Source organism: Protopterus annectens, chromosome 5.part0 (genome assembly GCF_019279795.1).
Source record: "Protopterus annectens isolate FY-2018-M chromosome 5.part0, PAN1.0, whole genome shotgun sequence".
In the NCBI taxonomy this organism is placed as follows: Eukaryota; Metazoa; Chordata; order Ceratodontiformes; family Protopteridae; genus Protopterus; species Protopterus annectens.
This window is the reverse complement of record NC_056735.1, coordinates 826,980,278-826,992,420: the sequence shown is the minus strand read 5'-3', so window position 1 is coordinate 826,992,420 and position 12,143 is coordinate 826,980,278. Positions and strand designations below refer to the sequence as shown.

Below are 12,143 nucleotides of genomic sequence, written 5' to 3'. Positions count from 1 at the left end.
GCTTAACCAATTATTTGAAAACTAAGAAAGTAGATATTGCATTCTTGCAAGAAACTCACATAATAGAAGAAGATTTGAATAGGATATCCTTTAATGGCTACTCTATACTTGCAGAACCTCATTTTCGGACCAAAAGAAGAGGCACCATGATATTGTGGAGGAAAACACTACCCGTACCTAAAGTAATCAACACGTATTCAGACAAAAATGGCATGTTCTGCTTAATTATTCTAGAAATAAATAAAAAAATAATCACATTAGCCAATAATTATTGGATACCCGGTGTTGGTGCTGCAACAGTGAATAAATATCTTGACTTACTTGCAATCAAATCTAAGGGAGAAATAATATATGCAGGTGATTTTAACTATATTCTCTCCAGAAGTGACACTACTAAATGTGACAAGTTTAAGATATCTGCACCTGCTAAAAGATTGAACAACTTCATCAATAATTCAAATATAAGAGATATTTATGAAAAAATAGAACCCAAATCCCTAAAATACACACATTACTCATACAGATTCAGTACAAAAACTACCATCAATAAGGTATCAGTTACACATTATTTATTCTCAAAAATTCAGGAAGTTTTCATTAGCTCCTGTCCAATGTCCGACCACAATGCTATTTTCTTTAAAATCCACATGAAATCTAGTCATCTAGTATATTGGCAAATAATACCAGCATACATTGTTAAGCTAACTGGGTTTAAGGAATTGTTACTGAAAGAAATCAAAATATTTCTAGACATAAATGACAAAGATAGTACTTCTAAAGATATTGTCTGGAATACGCTGAAATCTTACATTTTTGGTAAAATCAAAACCTGGTACCTAAACAAGCGAAAGGAATGGGATAGTACGCTATTGAGAATACAATCAAAAATTGATGAACTAAAAAAAAATCTAAATAATAAACACAAACACAGAACTGAAACAATTAAACCTTGATTACATGGAAATTCTTAATCACAAAGTGGCAGTAAATTTAGAAAGAATCAAATTATAGTCTTACTCTGTTAACATGCATACATTAGCTGTGAAATCAAAAAACTTAACCAATGTTAAACATACAAGGGAAATTGTTTATGAAACTAAAAAAGCTAAAATTGTAACAGATTTAGGAGATATTCTTGAGACTTTCAGAAAACATCACGAAATAATAAATAACACAAATCCAAATATTAATAACAACGTCCCAAAAGATAACTTCTTAAATGAGAACATAGGCAACAAACTATCAATAGAACTGAATACCAAAACTTCTCAAACCAATAACATTAAGTGAACTAAAAGAGAGGATTCAAAGCCTTAGGAACAATAATGCCCGAGGATTAGATGGATTAATAGGAGAAATTTATAAAGTACTCACTGACGATACATTAAAGATACTTTTACAAACTTTTGAGGAATTCAGAAAAAAAAACAAGCTCATTCCCTTCCTGGAAATATGCCATGATTTCCCCTATCCTAAAACAGGACAAAGACCCCAAAATAGTAACTTTGTATCATCCCATTTCACTATTAAATGTGGACTATAACATTTTTACATCAATATTAGCTAACAGATTAAATGAACTGATGCCTAACATAATAGGTGATGATCAAACAGGCTTCATCCTAAATAGAAGAGTATAAGACAATGTTATCAGGCTCCTTTCCTTAGTAGATTATGCTAACAGGAAAAAAAATAACTATCAATTATTAGCCTAGACTTAAACAAGGCTTTTAACTCTATAAATGGGTCCTATTTATTTAAAGTATTACAAGTATATAACTTCTCCTCTGACCTTATCGATATAATTAACAGATTATATGTTAACGCAGTATCGTACATCAAAATTGGCACTTTTTTATCAGGTCCGCTCAACATCCTAAAAGGCACTAAACAAGGCTGCCCACTCTTCCCCTTATTATTTGCCCTATCAGTAGAACCTCTAGCTAACTTCATAAGAGCAAATTCTAATATAAGGGGATTTTCTGTTAGTCCAAGCTACATTTCTAAAATACAACTTTTTTCAGACGATGTCATGCTAACAATTGGAAATACAGATTCCTCTCTAGATCATATAACAAAATCTCTGCAAGTTTTTGAAGAGGTTTCAGGCCTAAGTTTTAATCACACCAAAACAGAAACATTATTAATAAATAAAAAAGTAAAAACTTTACTAAGAAAACACAACAATTTTAACTGGGCAAATGACACCATTAAATACTTGGGAATATACATAAAGTCAAACTGGAATGATAATTTAAAAACAAATTACAAATATCTAATATCCACAGTTAAGGAATTTTTAAATAAATGGAATAAAATGTATTTCATGATAGAAGAAAGAATGTCATTAATAAAAATGATCATATTACCCAAAATTTTGTTCTACTTCCAAACTTTAATTGCCTCCCCATCCTAAAAGTTAATGAAGCAACTAAATTATATGTTAATACATTTCCTATGGTTTCCTCAAAAGCCAAAAATCAGTCATGCTTGGGACTACAGAAACTGGAAAGACGGGGGAATAGCATTCCCTTATTTAGAACTTTATGTGGAATCAACCATACTTAATGTGATGAGGCAATGGTTAAACTCCAAATATAGTTCTAATTGGAAAAATCTCCATGTAAGTATCTTATTATCTGACATAGACACAAATATTGACAGTAATATGTTCTCAGAAAATAAAAAAAATCTTCCTTGTTGTCAAAGAACATTACTGCAATACCAATAAGAATAAAAAAATTATCTTTTCACTAATTATATATCAGATAATTTTAAAAAGATAAAAAAATCATATGCCAAAAAGCTTAATATTTTTAATATTTCCCATAGCATACACAAAGACATATCTGGACTCTTTCAACGTATCTAAAATAAAAGTAATGGAAGAAAATGGCTTAGTTTTCTGGCACCAGTTTCTCTACAATAATAATATCCACCAAACATGTTCTCTTATGGCCAGGTATAACATAAAGCACAACAACTGGTTGAGCATACAAATATTTAGAGAATGCATAGTTAATGAATTCAAAATATGTCATATCACCAGCACAACACCTTTACCTAAAATATATCTCTTCTTTGTGAAATAAACACTTTGCACATTCATAATATTCTATCATTGTCCATTGTATATAAATCTTTAAGAACCAATATGCAAACCCCAGAGAACTCCTTATGGAATTTCACAGAGAGAATAAACAAATCCATTTTTTCAGATAGTGATAAAGAATTAGTACTTAAATCATTTAGTAGCACAACATCATCCCCTTCTTGGAAAATATTCACTTGGAAATACATCCATAGGAGCTTTATTACCCCACATAAGATGGACTTGATATAAAAAAATAATCTTAATAAATGTTGGAGATGTGATGAAATACTTTGTGCAGATTGGATACACATGTTTCTTACATGTAAAATAGTACCTCCATTCTGGATAGAGTTCAGAAATTTCATAAAAGCATTGTGGTCAGACAAGTGTTAAGTATATGACTCGTTATTACTGTTCAATGCACCGATACCAACACATATCCCCAAAATACAGGTGCACCTTCTTTGGTCCTTGGTTGCAATTGCAAGAAAAATCATTACGTCAAACTGGAAGTGTAAAGAAATCCTATCATTTACAGATTTTTTTACTATTAGCTAGACTTGTATGTAATAGGGAACTGCAAACTATTTCAGAAAGAAGGATTAAGATAACACATAAGAAATTAACTTGGTTGAAGCTTGAAAAACTACTAGATAAAATGTAATCACAACAATGACATTATATCTGTTATGGACATTGTAAATAGTTATTGTTCCATGTTACGATGTTTTTAAGACATATATTGTGCATATTTATCATATTTCTTGTATTATTTTATTTCATGAAAATCAATAAAAAATGTTTAAAAAAAAAAAACACACACACGTTCTCTAATTTCAGACCTAAAGTTAACAGATGACTGAATGAAGTACTCATCCCAACACTTCATCAACTGCATTCACAGCACCTCAGGCAAAAGCTTATTGAACGTTATGCATGAACTGAAATAAAACTTTCTAAACATGCATCTAAATGGTCCAGATTTTAACACATTTCCCAGAATTCTGCCTCAAAGTTTTGGTCTGTTTCTCATAAATTTGTGGTTTTCTGGCAAATCATTGAGGACTGATGTCACAAAAGAATGATACATATTGAGTTTCAGACTTCATAACCTACAGAAAATGCTTGACAATGCAAAACCTGTTATTTTAGCAATGTCTGCATTTATAACAGCAATATTTAAACCTGTCATATGGAGTCTCTGCCTCCCACCTCCATTATTTTGGCATTTCCCAGATTTCTTGTACTTACAGGTAGAGAGGCATAAAGAACGATTATTTTTATCTAGTCATGTTCCATGCCCAGACCTCCCACTATCTGGTGGCCAATATTTTTCTCAACTAAAAGAATTCTAACCCTGGTTTCAAAAACATTTACAGGGGTTTAGGGACAACAGAGATGTGGTTTCACTCATAACCCATATTTTCAACCACTTGCGTCTTTTCAAGAGTTTCATTTATGTCAGACATGGTCTATCACCATCCTACATAAAACAGCAAGGAGATTTCTGATATTTGCATGTGTATATACTTATGCAAGCAAACTATTAAAAAAAATCTCTGCTGTGAATGGATATATAGGTGAAAAGACAGACTTAATACCTTTCTGATGTCAAAAAAGGTAAGCACTAGAATCATGCTTAACAGTGCTCAAGCTGCCACAATAGAACAGTAGCATTAAACTGTCAAACCAACACTTTATTTGGACTTTTTTTTTAAGTACAAATGTACAAATGAAGTGTTTACTGACTTCCCCAATGACCTTCTTCGTGGATACTGTCAGAGTGATAGCAGTCAGTGTGTTATGAGTTTCTAAGTTCTAAAATGCCTAACACTACAACATTTTGTTGTTTGTTTTTTTCTAAATTCTGTAGTAAAGGGGAACAGGCTGCTAAGTAGTACGAGTCCTCTATTAATAGTTTGGAAAAACTCCCTCACAGTATTATCAGTTATGAGGATAGGAGACAAAATTATGAAACATCTGTGGCAATCTATTTCTTTACAAATACTTGACATCATTCCATTCTGTTTGAGCCGCTGTTACACCCTTAAGCCTGGCTAGTTATTTCCATATGAAAAGTCAGACTTTCTAACCAGAAATGCGGACATCTGAAAAGATTTTAAAGGCAAGAGTCATATTTTTTTTTCACACTGCTTCCTTAGCACTAGAGCAAACAGTAACTTATACATCTGTTACTCTGTCAATTCAAAAAATGCAGCTCCTGCTTAGCAGTTGTTCTCCCCCTATCTCACTGCTAGGCTGCAGATAACACCCTTCTATCGCATCTCTACTGCATCGGTATCATTAAGGCATCTTACACTAATCTCACCGTATATTAAATGCCTGCTACTGAAATCCTGATTATGCACACCTCTGATCAGCATTAAAGTTAATCTATTTTCTCATAAATCCTTGTTAACCTATAGTTACACATATGCCACATTTAAGCATACAAACATACATATAACATGCAGCAGAAGTAGATTTTATCATTTTCAACAAATTATGAAAAAGAGACTTAACAACAGGAATTTATTATTACATATACTTGAATCATGTTACACTGATATAATTCTCCAAAAGGAGTATGCTGTTCATAAAACAATAAACCCCATATGGTCTGCTTTAGTGAAAATAAACTTAGTTATCCAAGACTTTGGTTAGAATGTCTGTGAGGAATATGCAATCGCTATTTCTTCTGGCTATGATTCAATAAGAATCTGGAAACAACACTTCTACCACTTAATTAAAATGTACCACCATATGTTTTGATTACTGAGAGTGCAGTCTGTACTTCATAATAACATAGATCTCCTTCATGAGCACTTTTAAAGATGATTCTTCATGGGTGACATTGCAGCTGTTAAATAATTTAAAAGACTGCCTGCATTATGTGTTCGTTTTAACTGTTGCAAGCAGCTAGATTAGCTCTTCGCTACATTCAGCTACTATTTTGGAATATATTTTCTTTCTTCTTTTTGTCTTGGGTGTTAAGTAGGATTGCTCCTGGAGGAGAGGAGAGCCATGTAAAACTGATACACAACAGATTATAAACATACCTTTTCCAAAAAACATCTGCCCACAAGCTCTGGATAGTCTGTATAATGCTCCAGTTCCTTCAGGAATATTCTGTACAGAAATACAAATAAGAATGGTATTCTGTGAACAGTTATTCAAATAGACAAGGAGATTACAGAATTACAATTAGAAACAGTCTGCATCTGTGTTATGTGCCTTCAGAATGCAAGTCTTTTTTGACCCGATAATTAGCTTTTGTGCAGTAATTCATTTAAAAAAAATCACTTGGTAAAGTTCAATTTTCAAACAATGAGACAAACTCTATAGCACTAATGGTGCGTTGCTGTTATATTCTAATAGAGCAATGGACTTACCAACTATTCGGAGCCATGCAAGAGTTTCATGGAGCAAAGGCTCATTACTCATTTCCATGGCTCTCAATCAAGCACTTAGTGCAGCTCTGTTTGAAAAACTGTGTTAAATATTCCACCTACCATCGTGTGATACTGTTGCACAAATGTGTACACACACACACACACACACACACACACACACACACACACCTACCTACTTTCACAGTACTTACCCTGCTGAAGTATTAACAAACCCACTGCTATAACAGCAATGTACACTCACTGTAAAACTGATGCATTCAGTCTTCACTTCTGTTTTATGAGACAGTCTGTTAAATCTTGTCTTTGAATATGTTATTTTAATCCAAGTGTAAAGCTCCAGGGCTGAGTTCATTGCTAGTTTACATTAGCCTCACCCAATGACTTCAACATCTGCAGACTTCAGCATCTGCATGCAGCATTATCCAGCAGACTGTTATAATGCTTCTTGCAGGTGGCTTCATACAACTGTAATGCTACAGTGGTCTGAAATGCTTCCTCATAATGCAATGAGCAATCTTGCTACTAACAGTATTGTGCAACATGTTATATGTTTAAGAACATCCACCAAAGCATATGAAAACATCATTTTGCTCCAAAGACATGCAACATAAAAAAATCATCTTTTACTTGCTAGCTTAGCTCATATATTACTATTTCTGAAAGATCAGATAGACCATTTATAAGGAAACTTCAATTCTCACAACTCAGGCATCTCCTTTCTGCCACCATAAGATGTTCGCTGCCTTAGCAGCTTTCTCTGATTAGTCAGACTACTGAAACAGACACAATTCTGATCTCTTTTATCACAGCCTTAAGATTTCTTTCTCTGGCTAAGTTAAAATGCCACAGCAATGTGGTTACCTACACTGAGCAACCAAGACTGTCTTTAGAATTACAAAGTTTTGTCACTGGTACTTGTCACACTCATGAGCAGGACACTTACACAGGTGTATAGGTGTTTACTAGGCTAATGAACACAAGGGCCTTTTTAAGCCAAGCCATGCATCCCAAATCTCTGCCAATTTCTGGAACCCTTCATAGGTGTAATTTGGGCTTGGGAGATAAAACATTTACAAGCAGGGTCCTGGGAGATTAACCATTTATAGGCTGCCTGTGTCCATTAGAGACATATGTGTCGAACCAGACATGAATTTCCTGTTCCCCATCCAATTGTCCAAGTAAGACTTGAATTGGGTTTGGGAAGACTTCTGCTTCACGTGGATGGGGAACCTGTTCCAGAGATGTCTCTGATATATAGCAATCTCTTCAGAAGGTCCTATTTATATCACAGGCAAGGTTTAAATATTTAGAATGGGTAATTCTGGTGGTGTTTGTTTTGCGAGTATGCAGGAGGTCCATCAGAGTGGGGTCTGACAATGTATTTTATGCCAGGTACAGATCTTCCACCAATAGTCTGTAGGATAGAGAATACAGGTATAGAGCCTCAATGTGGTCTGCATAGGACATGTTACTTACGCCCTGTATTCTTTTAGTGAAGAACCTCTGTGGACATGACAATTGTTGGATATACCTGGCTAGGTACATACCAAAGGGGGCATTGTACTCGATAGGTATAATAAATGCTGAATACAGTGGAACAATGACTTCCTTGGACCTAGATGTCATACCTTTGTTTTTAACTTGTGCAGCACAGAATGATTACCTCACTACTGTAGACACGTGATAGTCAAAGACTAGATCACTGTCTATGTGTGTCTCCAAGTTCCTGACTACTAGATCAGTTCTTGTGTAGGCAATATGATACTTACCTGGGGAGGATGACTTCCCGAAGGATATTATTATGCTTTTTTTGGCATTTAGTTTTAGTACATGACTCTGACACCAGTTCTTTATTTGTGCTTGCCCTTCCTGGGGAACATTTCTGTCAATGTGTGACTCAATGACAGCTCTTAATTTGCAATAATCTGCAAATTTAGTCAGCCAGAGGCCATTGAAATTGGCCTTGACTTCAGAGAAGTAAATGTCAAAAAGGGGCAAACCCAGGACCACTGGGTCCTAAGGGAATCCGCTTCTGACTGGCCTCTTTGAAGAGGTGGACTCCCCAATTCTAACTTCTTATGTTCTATCTGTGAGCCAGTTATCTATCCACTGGGTGACATAAGGGTTTGTATCTAACCTCTTGAGTTTGTCAACAGTGCCTGAGTGGGGTATTGTATCAAATGCCTTGGTCACATCAAGGTAGGCAGTGTGAACTATTTTACCCTCATCCACTACTTTGCAGACCTTCTCAAAGAAGTCCCAACAGGTTGAATAGGCATGACCTGTCTTTGACAAAACCAGATTGGGTTGGATCCAGTGTCTGGAGGTTTACTATGTCATTACTGATCATTACCATGATAATTCTTTGCAATGCTTTGCATATGAGACTAGTGAGACTTATGGGGCTGTAGTTTCCAGGGTCTGTATGTGGCCCACATGTGTGCAGAGGGATGACTGTTGTACTCAATTCATGAGGCATGAAGCCTGTTTGGGGCTACAGTTACATAGCAATTCCAGATGGCCTGATAGGTAATGTTTCATACTATTTAGAAAGCATCCAGGGATATTGACTGAGTTCATTGATGCAGTGCTTTTGACCTTAGAGACAGCATTAAAGACCTGTTCCCTAGTGACAGCAGGAGGAGATAAATTTGATGGTATTTCCTGATGGAAGGTTGAGGGGAAGAGAGGGGTAAAGTTGGAGCTGAATTTGTCAGTTAGTAGGTTTGTTATATCTTCTGGCTCAGTAAAGGTGGCTCAATTTATAATGAGTTATGAACACTACTGTTTACGGCCTTTGAGGTTGCAGATACAGCTAAAGAGTGACTTGTGGTTATCCTTGCCATGGGAGGCCAAATTCAAATCAAATTTAGCTTTGGCAGACTTTATTTGTTCTCTGAGTTGTTTGATTAGTCTGACAAGAGTACATTTATCCTGCTGGGTGTGGCACCTCCTAATTTGGCCATGATTTTCTACCCTGTGTTATACAGCTTACTGATTTTGTGATTCTACCAGGGTGGATTATTTGTAAGTTAGTTCTGCACTTCTTCCTACTGGGTACAGCTGCCTTTATGCAGCTATTAACATGCTTGAAAAGAGTTTCTATAAACAGTTCTGCATAGGCAGCAGTGCTCTCAGGGTTTATAAGGGCTTGAAATTTTGCCAGGTTATCACTTAAAATCAGAAAGGTAGCCATGGACTAGTTCCTGAATATACCAGGGTTAGCTGAGGTTTGAGGTTTTACTTTTACTTCATAGGAGACCATTTTGGGGTCTGACCTTACCAGGGAAGACAGTACACTAAGGGTTGTGGAGCACTCTCCCGTATTAGTGAGGACCAGATCCAGTATGGTTGCACCCCTGGTTGGTGTATTGACAATCTGGTTCAGGGAGTTTATGTTTACAAAATCTAGGAATCTCTGTCCCTGTACATTTGGTGTCATATAGGACTCCCAGTTAATAATACATGTGATGCTCACCACTGCTACCAATATGTGATGGCCGCTAACATGTGATGTCCCCATGATGGGCCAGTAATCAAAGAGTCTGAATCCCCACCAGTGACACTGGAGAGGGATGTGCACTTGGAATACAAATGGATACACTCAGTATTACCAGATGCAGACCTCTCTGCATCAAGTACAATTTCACTTAAGAGCACACAGGGAACACACTCAGCCTGTGGTTTGGATGTATGTATGTCTCCCTCCAGGTCCCCAGTAAGACGCCCCACTGGTACAGCTGTAGGGTTAGGTCCTTAGCTGACTGTCCAAGTCAGGTCCTCCAGCACCCTCCCTGTAAACCCAGTGCTTCGTGCCCTTGCCTCAAGTAGCTGATACAGACACACTGTGAGATTTGATTCTTTACACACACACACACACACACACACACACACAAAAAACTTGGAAAGGCTGGCACAGATTTACCTGCTGTGTCCCCTTCTGCCCAGAGTATAAGGTAGTTATCACAGTCACCAAACACTCCACCATCAGTTACTCTAAGGACCTTAACAAAGGGTGCCCAATTATACTGTGAGATATTAATAGTAATAGAAATGAAAGTAGTTGACCAAGACAGCTACGCCTACTGGAGTGGCCCACACAGTGTCACTAAATAAATATAAGTACTCTCAAAGGTTAGATACTTTCTGCAAGGAGCAGCCACAATAAAAGTTTAAATATATTTAATAATAAAAAATGAAAGAATATGAAAATACTGAGTATATATTTATAGTAACCATAGAGTTCAGATCACAGGAAATATAGAAAAGAACATTGATGGACAGACTCAGATAAATAAAGAAAAACTATCTAAAATAAGATTCACTACATTCCTGACTAATCCTTGGACAGCGCACTGGTGGAGCGGTAGTGTTGTTGTTTCACAGCAAGAGATTTTCCAGTTTGATTCTCGGCTGGGGTGCCTTCTGTGTGGAGTCTGTATGTCCTCCCTGCATTCGTGTGAGTTTCCTCTGGGTGTTCCGGTTTCCTCCCACGTTACAAAGACATACATCTGGAGCATTTCTCGATGGGCCTCTGCTGAAAATTGGTTTTGTTCCAAGTCAGATTTTTCCGACAAACAAATTTCAAATAAATACAGTTACCTAGTTAAGCTGCTTACTACCACAAGACAAGATGCTATGGGTGAAGGTCTTTTAGTCAGGTTCCCCAAAAACGAATATTCAATACTCTCAGATTTCACTCTGTAATAGCTATGTCCAAAGTAAATCTGTAATCACAAACAATTATCCACATAGTACAGAGTTGCTATTCCATGCAAGAACAAGACAAAAAGCAGAGTAAGGTAATTAGCGCTTTCGTTCCCTTTATTCACAGTCAAGAAAAACAGAACTTCATCAGATGCAACAACCTTACCCACTTCCCCTCTTTTTATACAATTCACTTATATTATTTGCACCAATAGAAACACTTTACAATCAATTAAGTTTTACATTCCCTGTTTTAAATATACTTTCTTCACGTTTCAAAATCATTTTTTTTCAAAAACAGACCTAGTTTGCAAGATCTTATTTAAAAATCATTTTGTTAGAATCAAACCATTTAAAATTGGTAACTTGATGAAAAATTATTTAAGAAATGTGTATGTATACATTACTTGTAAACATTTGGTTGTAAAAAGTGGTAAATTCATTTCTTACTATCAAATCACTTCTGCCTTTAATTGCAAAAAAACTACTGATAGAAATTTTATCATTAATTCCAGGGAATACAGTAGCATTTAACAAAACCTGTCAATATGTTTCCCTGTATTCCAAAAAAGCAGGGCCAGTTTCCCTCTCTCTCCTGTCTGCCCACCTTTTCCAATACACAGAAGAGAAACCTTTTAAAATCCTTACATCCTACACTATGTCGAAACAGGGCATTCATTTTGTCCTGTCTCCTTATTGCATAAACATGTTGGTAAATTCTCTTTTTTAATTTATTTTCTGTTTTCCCTATTTAATATGCACAGCATGTCTAGCGCAGGGCTACATACACTACTCACTTCGCATTACAGTTGTAATTTCCTAACACCGGAATTATTCTTTTGTAGCCTTCTATAACTATGTTCCTACTTTGTGAGATGTACCTACACTCCCTACATCCATTACATTTCCTCATCCTTCCTATGGGTATA

The 12,143-nt window shown here is 35.9% G+C and overlaps 1 protein-coding gene across 1 annotated transcript in view; it reads right to left on the bottom strand.

Moving 5' to 3' along the window:
- The window catches only part of MCF2L (MCF.2 cell line derived transforming sequence like), a 1,071,259-nt gene that overhangs the window by 156,015 nt on the left and 903,101 nt on the right, over positions 1-12,143 (bottom strand). Inside the window, exon 18 of the mRNA XM_044071884.1 lies at positions 6,154-6,223. Within this exon, the coding sequence (XP_043927819.1) occupies positions 6,154-6,223 (70 nt within the window). The remainder of the gene's footprint in view (positions 1-6,153; positions 6,224-12,143) is intronic.